Source organism: Wickerhamiella sorbophila (genome assembly GCF_002251995.1).
Source record: "Wickerhamiella sorbophila strain DS02 chromosome Unknown contig1, whole genome shotgun sequence".
In the NCBI taxonomy this organism is placed as follows: Eukaryota; Fungi; Ascomycota; class Dipodascomycetes; order Dipodascales; family Trichomonascaceae; genus Wickerhamiella; species Wickerhamiella sorbophila.
The window spans coordinates 2,359,091-2,380,000 of NW_020193984.1; the positions used below are offsets into that span (position 1 = coordinate 2,359,091).

The following is a 20,910-nucleotide window of genomic DNA, read 5'->3' on the forward strand; positions in this document are numbered from 1 at the left end:
TACTACTAATTACAACAGCTTGTTTTCTGTCAAGTACCTGTAGATGGCCGCGACGCTCTCCTCGACAGTCTGCTGGTGTGTGACTTCGATTTCAGGCGACTCGGGCGCCTCGTAAGGAGCAGAGATGCCCGTAAACTCCTTGATTTCTCCAGCCCGCGCCTTTTTGTACAGTCCCTTCGGATCCCGCTGCTCGGCAACCTCGACCGGAACATTCACATACACCTCAACAAACGGAAGATTCCCGTCCTCGTGGAGCTTGCGGGCCTGCAGACGATCCTGCTTGTACGGGGAAATGAACGACGTAATGGCGACGGTGGTGGAGTCGGCAAACAGCTTGGCGACCTCGCCAATTCGGCGGATGTTCTCGTTACGGTCCGCTTCACTGAATCCAAGGTTCTTGTTCAGCCCGAACCGGATGTTGTCGCCGTCCAACCGATAGGCGTTGACTCCCTGGTGCAACAAATGCTGCTCGAGGGCAGTAGCGATGGTGCTCTTTCCCGAGGCACTCAGACCAGTGAACCAGATGGTAAGGCCCTTTTGTTTCGTGAACTTGCTCCGCTCATCGTGAGTGAGTCCTTCGTGCCAGGTAATGTTCGTAGCCATGTTTGGGTGGATGGAAAACGGTCCGATGATAATTTTAAGCTCCGGTTGACGATAAGGTGAGTGCACGTGACCCGCGACCAAGCGCTGATGCATCATGCACCCCACGCATTCGATTAACTTGGGTTTTCAGCTGTAATAAAGAGGATACTATGTACTTTATGAGGGCCCCCTACGCTTCCTCAACTAAAGGTGCTTGTCCTTCGGGCTCAACTGATTCGGCCGGGTTCTCAAGGACTCTAACCGAGACAAGCTCCTGCTCCTCTCGGGCTGGGTTTTGTTCAACGTCCAACAGTTTGGCCAGCGGCTCGCCAACCGGTCCCAGTAATTTAGCAGCCTCAAGTCCAAGGGCAATATCAATGGGGTTGAGACCCTTTGTGCCTCCCGAAGAGACGGCGTCGACTGCCGAACCAACAACTTGCTTGATTTTGGTCGCATCGTCAGTGCCAAACTTTTCGCCGTATTTGACAATGCCGTACAAGAGAGGAAGCTCGCGCCCACTCTCGCCCTCTGCCCGATAGTAGATCTTGTACAGTGTGTTCTTGGCGCGGCGACTCAAGTAAGGAACCAGGAGAGCATATAGTCTCAGAGCCTCGCTAAAGACCGCGGGCGTTGTGTATTGCGAAAACTGTGTTCTGTGGCCAAAAATGCGATGGATTGTGTTTGGCAGCTCGCCGATCTCGGCAGACTTGCGAATCAATGCAGAAAATTGTTCTGGCCGCAGATTCACCCTGCTGTTTTCGTACTCGTGGTACTGTTTGAAAAACTCCCATGTCTCGTCCAGATCAGCAGCTGTGGTGCTTGTTTCAACAAGACTACTGAGGTCTGCAACAGAGGGGAGACCAGGATACTTCATGGGCTGCAGAGTGCGGCCCTTGTGCTGAACAGTCTCACCCTGTTCCAAGTGGTATGCCTTAGAGGGCCGGAACACCAGCCGACGATCACGGGCATTGAGAGACTCGTGGAGAAGACTAGCGTCCAGTTTCTCCAACACCTCGGCCCGTGGTTTAGCTCTGGGCCTCGCAGGGAGTGCAACACGGGCAAGAACCCGCACAATATCGGGGCTTGCCTTGACTGAAAATCCGCGGACCAGTTTCATAAGCAGGTTGGATCTTTGAGATTTCCGCTTAGCTGAAAAGTTACAAACGTCCGAAGCCCTGCGGAGTGGTTACCCTGAAGACAACACAATGGTGGTTGTCCCGCGTCACCTAAAAGGGCCAAGCAGCAATCAAACCCAATTTCTCAACTCAGTGTCTGCCTGAATTATCTACCGCCCGAAACATTCACCATCTAAAATCTATTCCCATTCGCAGCAACGACATATTTGCTATACATTCCCCCCTTAGCTAATATTCATTTCGCTGCTTGCCGAACACAAGCCATGACAGACCAAGAACATGTTATGGCCCACAGGCAGGGCCCACCGGACACCGAGAGGCTGGAGGATCCACCAACGAGCCGCACTTTTCTGCAAGGGCTTGGACATGTCATTGTGACGTTCACATCGGCTATTTTCGCATTTTTGTATCTGTTTATTTTGCTGATTTGTGCCCAGATCACCGCCGTGGGAGCACCGCGTACAAAGAGAGACCCCAATGTCAAACTGACAAAGGCCCAGCGCGCGCTGCACCGCAATCTCAAATACTACATCGAGCTCGCTGGATTCGAACTTGAGTCGCACGACCTATGGTCTCCAGACAACTTTCAGCTGGATGTCACACGAATTGTGTCACCACAGGCTGTGCTGGATAACGAAAAGACCTCTAACTTGAAGCAACGCTACCCCGTTCTACTCCTCCCTGGCCTAATGCAGCACGTTGGTGCCTACTGCTCGGCAGGCCCAGACGCCATGGCCCTGATGCTGCACCGGGCGGGATTTGATGTGTGGTTGGGCAATACTCGCAGCAGCATCAAGGTTCACAACCGCCAGTACAGTGAAATGTCCCATAAGACCTGGGACTGGTCAATTGAGAATATGGCGCTGACCGATGTCCCCGCGATCATCGAGTATATCAAGAAGCACACTGGCGCAGAGAAGATCGCGGTTGTTGGCCACTCTCAAGGAACTACCCAGACATTTATGTGCTTGAGCAAGCAGGGGCGGCCCGATGTTGGTCACTCTATATCTACTTTCTGTGCCCTTGCTCCGGCGGTATTTGCAGGCCCGGCCATCGACCGATGGTTCTTGAAGCTCCTGCGTCGTCACAGGTGGGCGTATCGCAGCATGATGGGTGATCGTGCCTTTTTAGGAATTATGGGTGCCCTGAGATCCATCACTCCCCTCAAACTGTATACCCACGCCGCGTACAATATGTTTTACTACATGTTGAGCTGGTCCGACAAGCTGTGGGACCGGCACTATCGCAACCGGTCTTTTATCTTTACGCCGTCGGTTGTTAGCTCAAGCCTAATGTTCTGGTGGCTGGGGAAAGGTGGGTTTGCCGATACACGATGTATTTTCAAGAACCCCGAAAAGAACGAGTCGTGGTTTGACGAGCGGTTCCCCAAGGTTGGCCTGTTTACATGCGGCCAAGATAATTTGTGTGACCCGGAGCCGCTGAAGCGACGGATGGCGACCGTCGAAAGCCATGTGCCGTACACGGTGTTTGACTATCCAGACTATGCGCATCTAGACGTGATGTGGGCCAAGGACGTTCCGGAGCGGGTCACGGCGCCCATGGGTGCGTTTATTTGGGAAAACCTCGACGACAAAGACCATTGGCGCGAGCCTGTGTGGCCAACTGCTGGCAGTGTGCCCCCAGAGCCCGCGGTCAACCCTGCAACTAAAGAACCTGATTACGAGGTCGTGCCTTAATATAAAAAGCTATAGAACTACCCTCAGACAGAAAGTTGGTATCAAGTCAAGCTGACCTATAGGAATTAGGCGTTCCCAAGCCAGGCTGTCAACCGCAAATTATAGTCATCCCTGGGATTTAAACCAAAGAACAAAACCTTGCCAGAGCGAGAACCCTTTAACCTCTCTGCTTAGTCATTGATATATGTGACTCTTCTAGGGCTTAGGGCAGCAAACCTCCCAGCACCGATTCACTAGCGACTCTGCCAGGCCGGAGATAGTATCCATACCAATGTCTGAAGTCAAGAGCATTAACTGGCGCCAGGTCGAGCTTGGTCGCATTGTTCTGATCAACCGTGGCCCCTACGCTGGTAAGCTCGCTACCATTGTCGAGATCATTGACCACAAGCGTGTCCTCGTGGACGGCCCCAAGACTGGCGTCCCCCGCCAGGGTGCCAACCTTGGCCACGTTACTCTGACCCAGCACGTCATCCCCAAGCTGCCGCGTGCTGCCGGCACCGCCGCCGTTGCCAAGAAGTGGGTTTCCTCCAAGGTCGAGGACAAGTGGAACGAGTCTGCCTGGGCCAAGAAGATCGCTCAGCGCCAGCGCCGCCGCGAGCTCTCCGACTTTGAGCGCTTCCAGGTTCTCGTGCTCAAGAAACAGCGCCGCTATGCCGTGCGCAAGGCCGTTGCCAAGGCTAACTAAATGCATTAATGTGTAGCTTTTATTAAAAACAAAAAATACAGAACTTATTGGTACTCTTTCGGGGTCCGCGTGGTCAGCTGCAGTGCATGCACCCCGTTCTCCTGCTTCATTTCCTCGTCCAGCAAGCTGTACACCATCCGGTGTCGCGCCGGCAGGTTCTTGCCCTCGAACTGGTCGCTGACAATCACCAGCCGGAAATGGGACTCGGCGATGTTCGTCGATCCCCGCATGGGGGCGTGGTGGGCATGCTTGTGGCTGTCATTCTCGATCTCTAGCACAGTAGGCCGGAATGCCTCGCTCACCTTGCGGCGGATTGCGTCCGTGATGGGAGTGCTCGACATGGCCCGTTTGAACATCAATCCTGATTACAGTTTTTACTTGATTTGGGAGGAAAGCGTGGGGAGGGGCTGTTTATTTTTTTCTTGCCCGAGCGAGCGGAGAAAAATGGGAGGAGATGACAAAGGTGGCTTGGGTTAAAGTCGGAATTACCACCTTTTGCCAACACACTTTCAGGGCAACCAGTATTCTAGGCCAAGCAGCAAAACAAGCTTAATTTTACCGTTATAATGGCCAGCAATCAACCTTACGACCCGTACATCCCCTCGTCACAAGCACCCGGCGCCGGGGCGGCCATGAGTGGCAACCCCAACCGGACGGCCGCCATCCAGGCCCAGATCGACGACACGGTTGGTATTATGCGCGAGAACATCAACAAAGTCGCTGAGCGGGGCGAGCGGTTAGACTCGTTACAGGACAAGACCGACAATCTGGCCGTCAGTGCCCAAGGGTTCCGTCGGGGCGCCAACCGCGTCCGAAAGGCCATGTGGTGGAAAGATATGAAGATGCGTATATGCCTGATTTCGATCGTTGTGATTATTATTATTGTCGTTATTGTCGTTCCCATTGCTACGTTGGTCAAGTAGTTATTTAGCACCGCGCACACGAACCAGGCACAACCAAAGGCATATACACTCCTTGTCTCATGTAGATGTTTAAACTATCTTTTTTTTTATTTACTTGGCAAACTCCATGATCTTCTCCAGAGTAACCGACTTGGGACGCTCGATGGGCATGCCCAGAATGCGGTCCCAGATCAGCTGGACGAGAGGACCAATGGCGCGAGACACGCCGAACGCAACAGTGTAGTACTTGGTCTCGGTGACGCCGTAGTGGTGGAAGAGCACACCCGACGACGAGTCGACGTTGGGGTAGGGATTCTTGGTCTTGCCGTGCTCGGTCAACACACCGGGGGCGATGTTGGAGAGGTCGCGGACCAGCCGGAACACGGGGTCGGCTGCGACCTCGGGACGGTTGTCGGCAAAGTCCATGAGAGCCTCGAAACGAGGATCGGGCTTGCGCAGAACAGCGTGACCGTAGCCGGGAATGACGCGGCCGCCGTTCAGCGTCGACCACAGGAAGTCCTTGACGTCCTTCTCGTTGTACTGGTCGGGGATCTTGGCCTTCATGTCGAGAACGAAACGAAGAACCTCCTGGGCAGCAAGACCGTGAAGAGGTCCAGCAAGACCAGCCAAACCGGCAGAGTACGACAGCATAGGGTCGGACAGAGCAGAGCCAACCAGGTGCGTGGCATGGGCAGAGACGTTACCGCCCTCGTGGTCACCGTGGAGAGCCATGTACAAGCGCAGCAAGTCAACAAAGCCCTCCTTGTTGCCAAGACCAAGCATGTTGGCGTAATTGAGCGACCAATCGGCGTTCAAGTCGATCTTGCCGGGCAGAGCACCACCGCCGCGGTAAGCATTCTGGTAGATGCGGGCAGCAATGGCAGGCAACTTGGCCAGCGTGATGAGCGAGTCGTCGAAAACATACTCCCAGTACGAAGTCTTGGGAATACCCTTCTCATAGGCCTTGGCGAACGAAGACTCGTTGTTGAGAGCAGCCACCGCAATGACAAACTGGGTCATGGGGTGGGTCTCGGCAGGCAGCGAGTTGAGCAGACGCTCAATGTAGTCTGGGATCTCACCGTTCTCGGCCAGGAAGCGCGAGAACTCAGCAGACTGCTCGTTGGAAGGCACCTTACCGGTAAGCAAGAACCAGAACATGGCCTCGGGGGTCATCTCACCTTTGCCATTGTGCTTGGGCAGGATCTCGCGGCACTCGGCAATGGTCTTGCCGTGGAAGCGGATACCCTCGTTGGCATCGAGGAAAGAACCCTCCCAGACCAGGGACTTGAGACCGCGCATACCACCCAAGGCAGCTGCGACGGTGGCCTCGCCCATCGACTTGTCACCGTACTCAGACTTGACCTTCTTGAGGAGCTCAACCTTGGCAGGGATAGAGTCCTTCAGCGCAGATTTGAGAGAAGAGGTGTAACGCACGCCATTGCGGCTCAGAGGAGCAAGTTTGCGAGCGTACATTTCGATTTGAAAACTAGATGGAAACCTGGAAAGTGGGGTAGGGTACGGGCAGCACCTTTTATACTCAAGCCCCTAGGCTGGCTAGAGGCGAGAAAAGTCCGACGCGGCAGCTGAACCGAGATAATTAAATGTTGAAACAATTGAACTAGGCGCTGCAGACACACGCGTGGGTTGCTCCGAGCCCCGTATGGGGCCGACATTGTTGATATTTCTGCCCCCAACGAGACCGGCTCCGTGGACGGACAATCACCAGCGAACCTCCCCACATGCAGGAATGCATGCTCCACGTCGAAACGTACAGCGGTCTGGAAAGTTGAAATGCATCAAGCGGTATTTTTTTTGATTGATTAAACGCAGTGTACTGTTTGTTTGGGGTTCATTGTGCCTCTTTTCGCCAAACCGCCGTTGCTCGGCCCCGCCTCTTTTTGGCCTGCCCAGCGCCTCTCGAAGGTTTGACAAGCTCCAAGCACATGAAAGTAAGCAGGGTGGTCCAAGGAGCTCTGTGGGCGTACGCTGCAGCAGACCGGATTGTGGACAGTCTGGCGCTGGAATATCCGTTCATCAGTCACGACTATGAAAATGACAATTATATTTACGGCGGCTCGGCCGTGCTGGCAAAGTCCTATGCGCGGCTGACGGCGGATCAGCCTGATCAACGGGGCTTTCTGTATGCGCGGGAGCTAATTCCAGCCGAGAACTTTGAGATTGAAGTCGAATTCAAGATCGAGGGCGCCGGGAACTCGCTCTACGGCGACGGTATGGCGGTTTGGCTGCTGTCTCCGGACCAGGAAGTTGCCGAGGGAAGCGTGTTTGGGCTCAAGGACTATTTCATGGGCACTGCTATTTTGATCGACACTTATCGCAACCACCGCCCCGGAAAGGCCTTCCCCTACGTCGTGCTGATGCAAAACGACGGGCGCCAGGGCTACGATAACGACAATGACGGCAAGGCCAACGAGCTGGCCGGATACAGTGTCCGCGGTCTGCACAATCCGGCTAGCAACACGAAAATGAAGATCCGCTACCAAGGCGGCGAGCTTTCGGTCGAAATCAACCACAAGGGGCGCTTCGACAAGGCGTTTTCCCTGCCGTACAATCTTGATGGCGCCAAGCGCCTTGCGTTTTCAGCATCCACGGGCCAGCTTTCCGAAAGACACGACATTTACAGCGTGCGAGTTACAGAACTGGACTACCAGGCTCCCAATAAGCCGGCCCAGTCCCCTCAATATGCCGGGAACTTTGCCGGCCAGACCAGGAAATCTTCGCCGTGGACCGGGCTCCTGGTCAAGCTCAGTCTGGGGGTTGCCGGATGCGTTGGCGCGCTCAAAATGTATAAACTATACATCAGGAAGAAAAAGTATCGGGCATACGAGCCGTTCGAGTTTAGCTAAACCAATTAATAGATACTCAGGTTTAAATTTTTCATGGCATAGATCTATTTGGCAACCGCGACCAGGGCCTCGAGGACGTCGACCTCGATCTTGGCCTGGGCAGCAACGGCCTCGTCGGAAGAGCTAGCGTTCTTCTGGGCCTCGGAAAGCAGGTTCTTGGCCTCGGAGGCAGAAAAGTCCTCAAGCGGGTAGGCATCGATAGCGTTGATGTTGAGCTCAGAGTTGGGAGACACAGAAGCAAAGCCGCCGGGGACAAAGAACTGCTTGGTCTCGCTGCCCTGGATAACCTCAATAACACCGGGGGTAAGCTCCTCAATGGTGGGGACGTGGTTGGCCAAAACACCGATGTTGCCGGCGGTGGTGGGAAGGTTGACCTGGGTGACTTCGGCGACCTTGTACAGAGCGTTGTCGGGCAGAGCGAACGACAGCTTCAACACGTTAGACGCAGAGGCCTCAGCATAGCCACGGGCGAGGCGGGGAGTGGCAATAGAAACCGACCGCGACAGAGTCCGAAACATAGTAATGATTGGTCGAGTAGTGCCGATGACAAATCGGGTTTTTTTTCAACTCTCCAGCCAACCCTTTCTTTTACCCCAGTTCAGGGGGGGATTGTACCGTTATGTCAGAACCGTCGAAATCGCTGGAGGAGGCCGTGGACGTAAGTATTCGAGCGGGACGGAGGTCGCTAAAAGCACGGGCGCGCTAACATAGTCGATTTTAGAAGCAAGCGGGGACCTGGTGCTCAAGCTGGGTAGCGAACGAGGGCGGCTGGTTCCAAATGCTGGGGTAGACGTCTCCGAACTAAACAAGTGCATTCACGACTACCAAAAGCAACTGGACCTCGTGGAACTGGAAATAAGGCAAGGGCTTCATCAGAATTAAATATTTATTTTTCAAGTAATCGTACACTAGTTTTCGGCGAGATTGATCACCATGACCGTCAGGTTGTCTGTGCTGAAGTTGTCCAGGGCGTACTGCAGCAGCCGCTTGCTGGCTTCCTCGGGGCTGGACAGCTTTTTGATGAGGTCGACGGCCTTCTGGTCGCTGCACACGTCCCACAGTCCATCGCAGGCAATAATCAGCTGCTCGTCGTAGGGACCAAGCGCGGTTTCTGTGGTGTAGGGATCGCCAACCACATACTCCTTCATGTACAGATCGCCCAATGCTCTGGTGACGGCGAGGACTCCATTTACACGTCCGTTCATAAGCAAGCCGCCCGCATTATAGATACGCTTGCCTTCGTTGGCGTCGCCTCCCCGGTGGTCGTACGACAACCGCAGCGCTTTGCCGCCGCGATTCAGAACCACCCGCGTGTCTCCGACATTCGCAACGTACAGTCGCCGTCCCCTGCCGTCACCTTCTGTGCGGACGAGCGCAACGGCTGCCGTGCTGCCGGAATTTTTGATGTTTTGATCCTCGAGTTGCTTGTCTATGCTTTTGAACGTCTTGAATAGCGCCTGCGGCGCCGTCGCTTCTTTTTCACGCAGCTCCTGCGCAAGCGTGTAAGGAATCACCTTGCAGCAGTAGGTAGCGGCTTGGGCGCCAGCGTGGCCATCGAACACGGCAAAAAAGCCGCTGTCTGGCTCGTCCATGTACTTGAGGCGCCAGGTGTGCGAGTCTTCCATCGACTTGCGGTATCTTGAATTACAGTCCGAGGCCACACCGACCCAGTAAGGCCCGGCCGCCGCCTCAGGAAGCGCTTTTGTTGAGCTCGAATCAGACGAGGAAGACCGCCAAGGACTCTGCGATCTGCTGCCCGGTTTGTTTCTGCGGTTGAATACCTTACGCATACCGCACTATTTCGGATTCAACTGATTCAGTTCCTCGGGAGTTTTGGCCGCTGGTTCTCTCGCTCAAATCTCTCTTTGAACTCGTATTTTTTCCAGGCCGTCCAGAGACTAAGTCGTGACTAATCGGCGGCTACTCCGCACCCCTATAGCCATCTGGTGTGTGTGGGGAGGTTGGATGGTGAGCGGTTGGGAAAACAGTCAAAGGGGAAAGCTCGAGGAGAGGGCGGTCCGAGAGCTGGCCTGGACACCCGCAGCATGCATGGTCGCGGATTGGTACACAAGTCTTGGCACTCTATGCACCCGATAGGCTTGCAAATACATTATTCCGCCCCAGCCCCTCTTTTCGACAAACTCACCAGCAGGCCGCCAGGCTGGGGTTCCGGCATGCACCCTTACCCTGAAAAGCAGCGGCCGGTAAAACAGAAACCCCACACTTGGCCTTTTGATTCCAGCAACACATGACAAGATTCGGGTTCATTGGCCTGGGTGCAATGGGTCTCAACATGGCCCGCAACATTGCCGCCAAAATGAAGCCCTCTGACACTCTGCACGTTTTCGACGTCGCCCCGGCTCAGGCTGATCTCGTTCCTGGCGCTATCAAGGCTTCGCGGGTCAGCGAGGTCGCCGCCAACGCCGACACGGTCATAACCATGCTTCCTATGGGCAAGCACGTTTCTGGCGTGTTTAACGAGATCGTGGCGGCCGTGGGTCGCGACGGCCAGAAACAATTCATCGACTCGTCCACCATCGACATCGCTACTTCGCGCGCCGTCGCATCCAAGGTCGCGGCCGCTGGCCACAGGTTCGTCGACGCACCTGTGTCGGGTGGTACAGCCGGTGCAAAGGCCGGCACTCTCACGTTTATGGTGGGTGCGCCCGAAATTGAGGGCTCGCTGCAGGTCGCTCTGGAGCTTATGGGCAAGCGCCTGTTTGCCTGTGGCCAGCAGTCGTCCGGGTTGGCTGCGAAATTGGCCAACAACTATATTCTGGCATTGACCAACCTCGCCACCTCTGAGGGATTCGCCCTGGCTAAACACCTGGGCCTGGATCTCGCGACTTTTTCTCAGCTCGTCGACGTCTCCTCCGGCCAGTCCTGGTCCTCCCGAGTCAACAACCCTGTTCCCGGTGTCGATGCCAACACGCCTAGTTCTCGCGACTACGAAAACGGATTTGCCGTTGACCTGTGCCGCAAGGACCTGCTGTTGGCCGTGGAGGCCGCCCAGGGGGCCGCCATGGATCTGCCGCTTGGCAAACACGCTCCGGCAGTTTACACTGCTCTTAGCGAGGCCGGTTTGGGTAAAAAAGATATGAGCATTCTATATAAGACGCTATTAGATCACAAATAAAGACCCTCGAGGTTCTCTTCAATCTTGTTTTTCATCACCCGCTCTTTAGCCGAGCTAAAGTCCTGGGCGGTAACCTTCATACGGCGTTCACGCAGCGCGAGGAGACCAGCCTCGGTGCAGATCGCCTTGATATCGGCACCAGATAGATCGTCTTTAGAGGTGACAATCTCATCCAGATCCACGTCCTCGGCCAGTGACATTTTCGAGGTGTGGATAGACAGAATCTTGCGCTTGGTCACTGAATCCGGGTTTTCGAACAGAATCTTGCGGTCAATACGTCCTGGTCGAATCAGCGCCGGGTCCAGACTCTCCATTTTGTTCGTCGCCATGATGACCTTGACGTCGCCGCGATCGTCGAATCCATCCAGTTGGTTCAGCAGCTCCAGCATTGTCCGCTGGATCTCCCGCTCACCGCCGGACGTCGACTCGTAGCGTTTGGATCCGATGGCATCAATCTCGTCAATGAACACAATGCTAGGGGCGTTTTCGCCAGCAATCTGGAAAATCTGCCTGCACAGCCGAGGGCCATCACCGAGATACTTTTGAATAAGTTCAGAGCCCACAATGCGCAAAAATGACGCAGACGTTTGGTTTGCTACTGCCTTGGCTAGCAAAGTCTTTCCGGTACCGGGTGCACCATACAGAATAACACCCTTTGGCGGCTTGATACCCATCTCCTCGTACAGCTCTGGGTGAGTTAGTGGCAGCTCGACTGCCTCTTTGATTTCTTGGATTTGCTGCTCCAGTCCACCAATATCAGAGTAGCTTTCGGTAGGAGCCTTGTCGATCTTCATAACCGACACCATTGGGTCTGCGTCGTCTTGGAGAGTGCCCACGACCGACACGGATTTCTGATGAAGCAGAACCGTACATCCAGGCTCTAGCGGGTCCTTGTCGACAAACGAGCGAATACTAACATAGTACTCGGGCCCAGTGGAGGTGGACACAATAGCATGGTCGTCGTCGACCAGCTCCTCGAGAGTGCCTACCGTCATGGGTGAACCGCGCATTTCGTCCACCTTTTGGCGCTCGTCGGCAATTTTGTCTTCAGTAGGCCTCAGGCGCTCCTGATTTTGAACAAACTCCTCCTCCAGCAGCAAATGATCCTTGATTCGCTCAAGTTTGAGAAGTTTCAACCGACACCGCGTGGCCGGATACACACTTGGGAGCTTCTGCGCACTGTCGGGGCCCTTCTTCTTCTTTCTCAGAGACCGCGTGTGAACAGGGGGTTCATACTTGGGTTTAGGCTTTTCATTCTTCTTGCCTTTGTTCTTTCTATCGCCAATGCCACTCTGACCCTGTCCCATGGTTGATTGCCACTTGGTGAGTAAGCCCAAAGGTGGTTTGGAGTGAGGATATATATATGATAGGGTTTAGATTAAAAAACACGCTACAAAGACGACAAGCTCACTGCAAGAGAGCCTCGACTACACGATTGACCTGGTCGTCGTCTTCTACCCGCTCGAGGCCGAGCTTCTCCATAACAGGAGCAACCTGCTCCGGAGGGAATCCCATCGACGCAAACCGATCCAGCGAAGCTTGGTCAATTTTGGGACCGGTCGCGGCGGGCTGTGCATACTGACGAGTCCACTGGGCAGCCGTGATATCAAACTGGTTGCGGTCCTTGAGGTAGACAGCCGCAACCTCTGCATCCTGGGGGTCGCTGGGGTTCGGCGAGTCCAGAAGCTGTTGCAGAGAAATCAGAATGCTCTTGATGGTGTAGACAGGAGTCCATGCATTTTTGAGAATATCCAAACAAATTGCTCCGGTCTGGGACGACACGTTCGGGTGGAACAACCGGGTTTCAAACTTGACCTTGGGCGGTTTCAGGGGGTACTCGTTCGGCACGGAAATATCAACCACAAAGACGCCTCCGTCGTACGGCGAGTTGCTTGGTCCTTCGAACGTGGCCCGAAGCTGGCTGATGTCCGATTCGCTAGGTGTGACCGTGAATTTCCAGTCCTGGTCCTCCTTAATTGACTGGATATCTCGTAGCAGCCGTTTCGACATTTGGTAAGCAGGAGATCTCTTGGAATCTGGGAGAAATGTATTATAATTACACCGTACGGATCATTTTGTGTTTCATAAACCTAGTTAAAAGTTATATACTGGGTGTACTTTTACTTTAGTTTTTGACGTAGAGGTTGACGTACTCGTCGACATCGAGCTCGCCGACGTTCTCACCGGAGGCGGCAAGGATCTTCTGGACCTGGTCCTCGGGGAGACGGCCGCGGAGGTGACGCTCAAACTTCTCAAGCAAGACAGGGGTACCCTCCTCACGACGCTTGCGGTGGCCAATGGGGTAGTTGACCTCAACATCGTCCAAAACAGTGCCGTCGTTCAAGGTGATCTGCAGAGCGTTGCCAATGTAACGCTTCTCGGGAGCGTGGTACTCCTCAGAGAAGCGCTGGTCCTCGACGCAGGTCATCTTCTCACGGAGAGAATCAATGCGGGGATCCTTGGCGACCTCGTCAGTGTAGTCGTCAGCAGTGAGGCGGCCGTGGATAAGAGGAATAGCAACCATGTATTGGATGCAGTGATCACGGTCAGCGTAGTTGTGCAAAGGACCCTTCTTGTCGATGATGCGCATGGCAGCCTCCTGGGTGCGAATGCGGACGCTCTTGATGTCCTCGGCGGTCTTGCCCATCTCCTTGAGCTTGTGGTGCAAGGTCATGGCAGCCTCAGCAGCGGTCTGGGCATGGAACTCAGCAGGGAAAGAGATCTTGAACAGAACGTTCTCCATAACGTAGGAGCCGTAAGGACGCTGGAACTTGAAGGGCTGGCCCTTGAAAAGAACGTCGTAGAAACCCCAAGTCTTGGCAGACAGGATAGAGGGCATGCCGCCCTCACCGCCCTTAACCAGCAGAGCAAGGTTAACAGCACGAGAGCACGCATCACCAGCAGCCCACGACTTGCGAGACATGGTGTTTGGAGCATGGCGGTAGGTGCGCAGAGCCTGACCATCGACCCAGGCCTGAGAAACGGCGTCAGCCGTCTGCTCGCGGTTGAGACCAAGCATCTTGGAAACAACAGCGGTGGAAGCAACCTTGACCAGGACAACGTGGTCCAGACCAACGCGGTTGTAAGAGTTCTCGAGAGCAAGGCAGCCCTGAATCTCATGGGCCTTGATCATACCCTCAAGAACATCCTTAACCTTGAAGAGCTTGCCCTCCTTGCCGTTGGTGGCCTTGGCAAGGCGGGTTTGCCAGTCGGCAACAGCCAAAATGGCACCCAAGTTGTCCGAAGGATGACCCCACTCGGCAGCAAGCCAGCAGTCATTGAAATCAAGCCAGCGAATGATGGTGCCAATGGCAAACGCACCCCGAATGGGGTCCAAAGTGATGTCAGTACCAGGGACACGGGTACCGTTGGGGACAATGGTTCCGGGAACAACAGGCTTGACGATGGCATTAGGCTGGGGGTACTTGAGGGCCTCAAGACCGCAGCCGAGGGTGTCGAGCAAACACAGACGAGCAGTCTCCCACGCAACTGGGGAGTCGACCTTGAAATCGTGGACGTAGTCGGCAATGTCCTGAACCTCCTTGTCAACGTTGGGGCGAACGTTATCGGTCATAATGGTGGAAGACATTCTAGCTGAAACTCGAGGGGCCAAGGCAGCAAGACGACGGTGGAGCATATGTGTGGAGTTTGCGATCTGCCAGGTGTTTGGGAATTTATATAGACCCAAGATTTTTCATTAGATGATAGCCTGCATGAACTACAAAGGAGGGGTGCATGTGTCTGCACAAGGTCGAAGGTGAGGCCATTCTGGCTGGCTGCGTGTAAATTCCTCGGATTTAAGTTAACGGTTCATTGAATCATCGTGTTGTAATCCCATGCATGCATTAAGGAAGCACCTGCCCGGCCGGTTCAGCTTCTACCCAAGAGTTGGTTCGGAATCCTTTCGTCCGCACTGTCCCCCGGACCCGAAAGCGGACATCTGCCAAGCGTACTGTTGGGGTTAGGGCCACGGTGTTCAGAACCACGTTTGAGGTTGGGAAGGGTTTTTTTTCAACCACAGCCGGTTGATCTGGGCCAGGGCTCGTTCGCGGCGAGAAAACAAGACATCCGACACTAGCCTAAAAATTTTTAAAAAATACTAAATAAATGCTTCCAAAACCAAACAAGCCTCACTTTCTTTCGCTGTTCCACGACAAATAAGTGTGGTCACCCATACGTCGGGGCTTGACCAAATGCTGGATCAGGAACACAATGCCGAGAGCCGCACATAGCCCGGCAACAACGACGTAGGCAATGCCCAGGAAGTTGTTGCGGCCACCAATCGCAGACCGCGTTGATAGCACAAGCATCTTTTTGCCCCTGTAGAGCGTAGTATCGAAGTTCTGAACAATGTCGACTGTATAGGTGCCCGGCTGCAACGCTGTGGTGTCATTGCGACGAGCAAGCTTGGAAAACGTCGGCAGAGCAGCAGTACGCATCCAATTCTGGAACTCCTCCCACTGTGAAATGTCGGGAATGGGATTCTCGTCCGTGTAGCCATCGGGGTACATCTTGGCCCAGTTGGGAGGAGGCACCACTTGAGAATTGTTGTACTGTGTCTTCTTGAACCGGTTCCGGTCAGTGGGCCAAGCAATTCCGTTGGTTGTCATGTCATAGGTAGTGCCATTCTCCTCATTCACGGGCGACGCGAACGTATCGTTGAAAAGCGAGTTGGAGATCAAACCACATGGGTAGTAGGGACGTCCGTCGGGAGCCAAAATCAGCGGCTTGCAGTCGTCCTTGTCCTTCAGGGTCTTGTTGGTCTCCGGCTTGCCCTCTAGTTGGTTCTCGTTGTAACTCAGAACATACCGACGGTGGTTTTGATAGAAGTTTGTCATGCGATAAAACATATAAACCGGCGAGCCCATCTCCGTGGGAATATCAAAACGTAGCGTGCATACGGGCTCGTTGTTGGAATCCGTTCCATTCACAAATTTCCACTGGGTGGCATGTCTCGGGGAACTGTTATCTTTGAAATGATACAATATATCACTGGACTTCATATCGGAGAAATCAGAGGTGGCTTTGTACGCACACTCAGTGTAATCGATGACGATCTCCTGGACAATAACACTCGACCAAATCAAAAGGCCACCAAACAGGGCAAACAGCGCCGCGACCGAGAAAAACAGTGGAAGCACGGTGCGCGGTGTCAGGATCGGCTGCCAGGCTTTCAAGCGCTGCTGTCGAAATGCATTATTAGGAGGACGGCGTGACTTCACCTTCTTCTCGTCTTGGCTCTGTGGACGCTCGGTGTCACTGTCGCTTTCCATTGTCGAAATCAGGTTCGAAAAGAGGAGACGCCGTTTAGGTAATAATTCTTAACGGCAAAAGCAATCTGGCCGGAAGCGCGATATTTTAAGCAGCGCCACAAGAAACTTGATCCTCTTTAGGTAACTAGGTTTGCCCCTTATGAGATATCACACTTTGGCTATATTCCTATATTTTAACCACATTTTTTTCGCCAGGTTTTTTTTTTCCTCTTTTTCTGCCTTACCACCCCCTCTGAAAACTAAAACTTAATTAGGTCAGCGGGCCTGGGTTGTCTAGATAATTTTTCAATGTCGAGTCAAGCCGATAAGAATATCGAGATCTGGAAGGTCAAGAAGCTGATCAAGAGTCTTGAGGCGGCTCGAGGAAACGGTACCTCCATGATTTCACTCATCATGCCTCCCAAGTCACAGGTCTCGCTCACCTCAAAAATGTTAACCGATGAGTACGGTACTGCCAGCAATATCAAGTCGCGTGTTAACCGTCTCAGTGTTCTTTCTGCTATCACCTCAACTCAGGGACGACTGAAGATGTACAATAGGGTGCCCCCTAATGGCCTTGTCATTTACTGTGGTGAAGCCATGACCGAAGATGGCAAAATCAAAAAGCTCACTATCGATTTCGAGCCCCACAAACCTATCAACACCTCCCTATACATGTGCGACTCTCGCTTCCACACGGAAGCTCTCGCTGAGCTGCTCGAGAATGACGACAAGTTTGGCTTCATCATTATGGATGGTCAAGGTGCTCTGTTCGGAACCCTGTCCGGAAACACTCGGGATATCCTTCACAAGTTCACTGTTGACTTACCCAAGAAGCACGGCCGTGGTGGTCAGTCCGCCGTGCGTTTTGCCCGTTTGCGTGAGGAAAAACGCCACAATTATGTCCGTAAGGTCACTGAGGTTGCTGTCCAAAACTTTATCACAAACGATAAAGTCAATGTCGCGGGCCTGGTGCTGGCTGGTTCAGCTGATTTCAAGACGGAGCTCTCCACCTCTGATATGTTTGATCCTCGTCTGGCTGCTAAAATCATTAAAATCGTCGATGTCTCCTACGGTGGTGAAAACGGCTTCAATCAGGCCATCGAGCTGTCAGCTGAGACCCTCTCTAATGTTAAATTCGTGCAAGAGAAGAAACTTTTGAACAACTATTTTGAGGAAATTGCAAAGGATTCTGGCCTCTTCTGTTATGGCTACGATGAAACTTTGAAGGCTATGGATCTCGGTGCCGCGGATACCGTCATTGTTTATGAAGATTTAACCCTTATGCGCTACGTTTTGAAGGACTCTGAGGGTAATGAGCAGATTGCCTTCGCAGAGAAGGACGCCCCGACTGAGTCTTATTTGATTGCTAGCGACGGCTCTGAAATGGAGATCGTCTCTAGTCAAGCATTCGTTGAGTGGCTTGCTGAAAACTATCACGAATTTGGCTGCACTCTTGAGTTCGTTACTGATCGCTCTGCTGAAGGCTCTCAGTTCGTTCGTGGCTTTGGTGGTGTTGGCGCGTTGCTTCGCTACAAGGTCAACTTCGAACAGCTGGTCGAAGACAGCGAGGACGAGTATTTTGACGACGACGATGACTACATCTGAGGACTGTCCGCATACCTCCGCTAATGATTTGGGTGATACTGTCAACCTGAGCTTTTTCCCTGAACTGCTCTTCTAGGGTATCTTATTAAAACATATAGTCCTGCATCGTGTAGGTTCTATTAAAATGTATTTCCTGTGTTTTTTTAGGTCGAGTTTAGGCCTCTTTCAGCCTTCTGGTAGCCGATAAGATTTCTTACAGAATACAACCACCTAGGTGGGTTATTTTGCTATCACATCGCTGTACTACCAACCTTGCTGTACTCTAAGTATATAAACTCACAGAAACAACGAAATGATACAGACAACAAGACTCAGACTCTAGACAGGGAAATGAAAGGTTGGTTCTTCGAAAGAAACATGCAAAACATTCATTTGCCTTTGGCTTTTTTTAGACCCTCCGCCGACGGCATGGGACGTCCCATAATAATAAAGCAACGGTACACAGTGTTGCTCAAGTATAAGCACAACCTCAACTAATCATCGAATATTCGTCCTTATCACTGATATTAACACTTAACTAAATTGTGCACCTTGAGCTGAACCCTCACAGTACTCGCCAAACACCACCTATATTCAGAATGACCAAAAGCTATTATAATGACAACTAATGGTAACCATAAACGTATAGGAACTGAGACTCGGGCGGATTTATCGCGCACATTCAGCATATCTACCTGATTCATAATATCTACAGTTTTTTCCACAGTTTTTTTGAAGACCCTGCAGATGTAAAGTATTACTAAACCTTATGATTACCCAAGTTTGACTTCAATAATGCCAAAATGACCTTCATGGAAAGAAAATAAAAAAGCTTGAAAAAGCAAAAGATGAAATCGGAAACGGTTAGTCTGGTTTCTTTTCAAACGCAGCCGAGTTTGGTTGTGAAAAGAGTTGATTCGTTTGACGACGAAATCTCAAGCACAACCTTACAAAGGTGTTTACCTAAACGGTCTTTACAAGCACTGCGCTATGTAAAGCACTGATGGGTTCTGTGGATTACTAGCCGATGGCAAGAATTTACAGGGAAACACTCGGGGGCATGCTGCTACAGATAGCCGACTTTAGTCGTGATTTGTAGACAGAAACCTCCTCTCAAGTTATTGATGCTAAGCTCTGCTTAGCGGACTATAACTGAGGAACTCAAAAAGGCAATTGGATGCAGTTGATGTGTTGACAGTGTAACAACTGACAATGCAGAGACTGGGTGGAAACACGAACTTTGAAAAACTATGTTTCTTCGGAAACTAGGCAGTCTCTTGACTGTTGAAGATAGTTATCTGGTTGATCCTGCCAGTAGTCATATGCTTGTCTCAAAGATTAAGCCATGCATGTCTAAGTATAAGCAATCTATACAGTGAAACTGCGAATGGCTCATTAAATCAGTTATCGTTTATTTGATAGTGCATTACTACATGGATAACCGTGGTAATTCTAGAGCTAATACATGCGTAAAATCCCGTCTGGGATGTATTTATTAGATAAAAAACCAATGTCTTCGGACTTTTTGGTGATTCATGATAACTTCTCGAAGCGCATTGCCTTTGTGCTGGCGCTGGTTCATTCAAATTTCTGCCCTATCAACTGTCGATGGTAGGATAGAGGCCTACCATGGTATCAACGGGTAACGGGGAATTAGGGTTCGATTCCGGAGAGGGAGCCTGAGAAACGGCTACCACATCCAAGGAAGGCAGCAGGCGCGCAAATTACCCAATCCTGACACGGGGAGGTAGTGACAATAAATAACGATACAGGGCCTTTGGTCTTGTAATTGGAATGAGAACAATTTAAACCACTTATCGAGGAACAATTGGAGGGCAAGTCTGGTGCCAGCAGCCGCGGTAATTCCAGCTCCAATAGCGTATATTAAAGTTGTTGCAGTTAAAAAGCTCGTAGTTGAAACTTGGGATTGGGAGTCTGGTCCACCTCACGGTGCGTACTGGAACTCTTGATTCTTTTTGCCTGGACGTCTGTTGCGTTTAACCGCGTGGCAGAAAGGTCAGGCCATTTACTGTGAGAAAATTAGAGTGTTCAAAGCAGGCGTTTCGCTCGAATATATTAGCATGGAATAATAGAATAGGACGTATGGTTCTATTTTGTTGGTTTCTAGGACCGTCGTAATGATTAATAGGGACAGTCGGGGGCATCAGTATTCAATAGTCAGAGGTGAAATTCTTGGATTTATTGAAGACTAACTATTGCGAAAGCATTTGCCAAGGATGTTTTCATTAATCAAGAACGAAAGTTAGGGGATCGAAGACGATTAGATACCGTCGTAGTCTTAACCGTAAACTATGCCGACTAGGGATCGGACGGGTAGTTATTTTAGCTCGTTCGGCACCTCGTGAGAAATCAAAGTTTTTAGGTTCTGGGGGGAGTATGGTCGCAAGGCTGAAACTTAAAGGAATTGACGGAAGGGCACCACCAGGAGTGGAGCCTGCGGCTTAATTTGACTCAACACGGGGAAACTCACCAGGTCCAGACACAATAAGGATTGACAGATTGAGAGCTCTTTCTTGATTTTGTGGGTGGTGGTGCATGGCCGTTCTTAGTTGGTGGAGTGATTTGTCTGCTTAATTGCGATAACGAACGAGACCTTGACCTACTAAATAGCTGGGTCAACAATTTGTTGAGTATCAGCTTCTTAGAGGGACTATCGGAGACAATTCGATGGAAGTTCGAGGCAATAACAGGTCTGTGATGCCCTTAGACGTTCTGGGCCGCACGCGCGCTACACTGACGCAGCCAGCGAGTACATAACCTTGTCCGAGAGGATTGGGTAATCTTGTTAAACTGCGTCGTGCTGGGGATAGAGCTTTGCAATTTTTGCTCTTGAACGAGGAATTCCTAGTAAGCGCAAGTCATCAGCTTGCGTTGATTACGTCCCTGCCCTTTGTACACACCGCCCGTCGTTACTACCGATTGAATGGCTTAGTGAGGCCTCCGGATGCGAATTCACTTGTGGGCAACCGCAACGAAGTCGCAGAAGCTGGACAAACTTGGTCATTTAGAGGAAGTACAAGTCGTAACAAGGTTTCCGTAGGTGAACCT

The 20,910-nt window shown here is 52.1% G+C and overlaps 17 protein-coding genes across 17 annotated transcripts; 7 read left to right on the top strand and 10 right to left on the bottom strand.

Annotated features, from left to right (window-relative positions):
* Positions 1 to 9: 9 nt before the first annotated feature.
* Positions 10 to 603, bottom strand: B9G98_01467 (Adenylyl-sulfate kinase; the record flags this gene model as incomplete). The annotated part of the gene is made up of 1 exon (XM_024808025.1): positions 10 to 603. One exon carries the CDS (start codon positions 601 to 603, stop codon positions 10 to 12), a length of 594 nt encoding a protein of 197 aa, XP_024663793.1.
* Positions 604 to 772: 169 nt separating this feature from the next.
* Positions 773 to 1,699, bottom strand: B9G98_01468 (hypothetical protein; the record flags this gene model as incomplete). Its single annotated transcript, XM_024808026.1, has 1 exon — positions 773 to 1,699. The coding sequence occupies one exon, from the start codon at positions 1,697 to 1,699 to the stop codon at positions 773 to 775; it is 927 nt and encodes a 308-aa protein (XP_024663794.1).
* A 282-nt stretch (positions 1,700 to 1,981) lies between these two features.
* On the top strand, positions 1,982 to 3,415 carry B9G98_01469 (Sterol esterase 2; the record flags this gene model as incomplete). Its single annotated transcript, XM_024808027.1, has 1 exon — positions 1,982 to 3,415. One exon carries the CDS (start codon positions 1,982 to 1,984, stop codon positions 3,413 to 3,415), a length of 1,434 nt encoding a protein of 477 aa, XP_024663795.1.
* Positions 3,416 to 3,686: 271 nt separating this feature from the next.
* B9G98_01470 (60S ribosomal protein L14-A) lies at positions 3,687 to 4,100 on the top strand (the record flags this gene model as incomplete). The annotated part of the gene is made up of 1 exon (XM_024808028.1): positions 3,687 to 4,100. One exon carries the CDS (start codon positions 3,687 to 3,689, stop codon positions 4,098 to 4,100), a length of 414 nt encoding a protein of 137 aa, XP_024663796.1.
* Positions 4,101 to 4,144: 44 nt separating this feature from the next.
* Positions 4,145 to 4,456, bottom strand: B9G98_01471 (hypothetical protein; the record flags this gene model as incomplete). Its single annotated transcript, XM_024808029.1, has 1 exon — positions 4,145 to 4,456. The coding sequence occupies one exon, from the start codon at positions 4,454 to 4,456 to the stop codon at positions 4,145 to 4,147; it is 312 nt and encodes a 103-aa protein (XP_024663797.1).
* A 210-nt stretch (positions 4,457 to 4,666) lies between these two features.
* Positions 4,667 to 5,023, top strand: B9G98_01472 (Synaptobrevin 1; the record flags this gene model as incomplete). The annotated part of the gene is made up of 1 exon (XM_024808030.1): positions 4,667 to 5,023. One exon carries the CDS (start codon positions 4,667 to 4,669, stop codon positions 5,021 to 5,023), a length of 357 nt encoding a protein of 118 aa, XP_024663798.1.
* Positions 5,024 to 5,113: 90 nt separating this feature from the next.
* On the bottom strand, positions 5,114 to 6,475 carry B9G98_01473 (2-methylcitrate synthase, mitochondrial; the record flags this gene model as incomplete). Its single annotated transcript, XM_024808031.1, has 1 exon — positions 5,114 to 6,475. One exon carries the CDS (start codon positions 6,473 to 6,475, stop codon positions 5,114 to 5,116), a length of 1,362 nt encoding a protein of 453 aa, XP_024663799.1.
* Positions 6,476 to 6,945: 470 nt separating this feature from the next.
* On the top strand, positions 6,946 to 7,866 carry B9G98_01474 (hypothetical protein; the record flags this gene model as incomplete). The annotated part of the gene is made up of 1 exon (XM_024808032.1): positions 6,946 to 7,866. The coding sequence occupies one exon, from the start codon at positions 6,946 to 6,948 to the stop codon at positions 7,864 to 7,866; it is 921 nt and encodes a 306-aa protein (XP_024663800.1).
* Positions 7,867 to 7,910: 44 nt separating this feature from the next.
* B9G98_01475 (ATP synthase subunit delta, mitochondrial) lies at positions 7,911 to 8,384 on the bottom strand (the record flags this gene model as incomplete). The annotated part of the gene is made up of 1 exon (XM_024808033.1): positions 7,911 to 8,384. One exon carries the CDS (start codon positions 8,382 to 8,384, stop codon positions 7,911 to 7,913), a length of 474 nt encoding a protein of 157 aa, XP_024663801.1.
* Positions 8,385 to 8,485: 101 nt separating this feature from the next.
* On the top strand, positions 8,486 to 8,748 carry B9G98_01476 (hypothetical protein; the record flags this gene model as incomplete). Its single annotated transcript, XM_024808034.1, has 2 exons — positions 8,486 to 8,524; positions 8,578 to 8,748. The coding sequence occupies 2 exons, from the start codon at positions 8,486 to 8,488 to the stop codon at positions 8,746 to 8,748; spliced, it is 210 nt and encodes a 69-aa protein (XP_024663802.1).
* Positions 8,749 to 8,774: 26 nt separating this feature from the next.
* B9G98_01477 (Protein phosphatase 2C 1) lies at positions 8,775 to 9,656 on the bottom strand (the record flags this gene model as incomplete). The annotated part of the gene is made up of 1 exon (XM_024808035.1): positions 8,775 to 9,656. One exon carries the CDS (start codon positions 9,654 to 9,656, stop codon positions 8,775 to 8,777), a length of 882 nt encoding a protein of 293 aa, XP_024663803.1.
* Positions 9,657 to 10,114: 458 nt separating this feature from the next.
* Positions 10,115 to 11,002, top strand: B9G98_01478 (putative 3-hydroxyisobutyrate dehydrogenase, mitochondrial; the record flags this gene model as incomplete). The annotated part of the gene is made up of 1 exon (XM_024808036.1): positions 10,115 to 11,002. One exon carries the CDS (start codon positions 10,115 to 10,117, stop codon positions 11,000 to 11,002), a length of 888 nt encoding a protein of 295 aa, XP_024663804.1.
* B9G98_01479 (26S protease regulatory subunit 4) lies at positions 10,993 to 12,309 on the bottom strand (the record flags this gene model as incomplete). The annotated part of the gene is made up of 1 exon (XM_024808037.1): positions 10,993 to 12,309. One exon carries the CDS (start codon positions 12,307 to 12,309, stop codon positions 10,993 to 10,995), a length of 1,317 nt encoding a protein of 438 aa, XP_024663805.1.
* A 100-nt stretch (positions 12,310 to 12,409) lies between these two features.
* Positions 12,410 to 13,012, bottom strand: B9G98_01480 (Ubiquitin-conjugating enzyme E2 1; the record flags this gene model as incomplete). Its single annotated transcript, XM_024808038.1, has 1 exon — positions 12,410 to 13,012. The coding sequence occupies one exon, from the start codon at positions 13,010 to 13,012 to the stop codon at positions 12,410 to 12,412; it is 603 nt and encodes a 200-aa protein (XP_024663806.1).
* Positions 13,013 to 13,127: 115 nt separating this feature from the next.
* Positions 13,128 to 14,639, bottom strand: B9G98_01481 (2-methylcitrate dehydratase, mitochondrial; the record flags this gene model as incomplete). The annotated part of the gene is made up of 1 exon (XM_024808039.1): positions 13,128 to 14,639. One exon carries the CDS (start codon positions 14,637 to 14,639, stop codon positions 13,128 to 13,130), a length of 1,512 nt encoding a protein of 503 aa, XP_024663807.1.
* Positions 14,640 to 15,132: 493 nt separating this feature from the next.
* On the bottom strand, positions 15,133 to 16,275 carry B9G98_01482 (Invasion protein 1; the record flags this gene model as incomplete). The annotated part of the gene is made up of 1 exon (XM_024808040.1): positions 15,133 to 16,275. One exon carries the CDS (start codon positions 16,273 to 16,275, stop codon positions 15,133 to 15,135), a length of 1,143 nt encoding a protein of 380 aa, XP_024663808.1.
* A 288-nt stretch (positions 16,276 to 16,563) lies between these two features.
* Positions 16,564 to 17,862, top strand: B9G98_01483 (Eukaryotic peptide chain release factor subunit 1; the record flags this gene model as incomplete). Its single annotated transcript, XM_024808041.1, has 1 exon — positions 16,564 to 17,862. One exon carries the CDS (start codon positions 16,564 to 16,566, stop codon positions 17,860 to 17,862), a length of 1,299 nt encoding a protein of 432 aa, XP_024663809.1.
* Between the last annotated feature and the right edge of the window lie 3,048 nt (positions 17,863 to 20,910).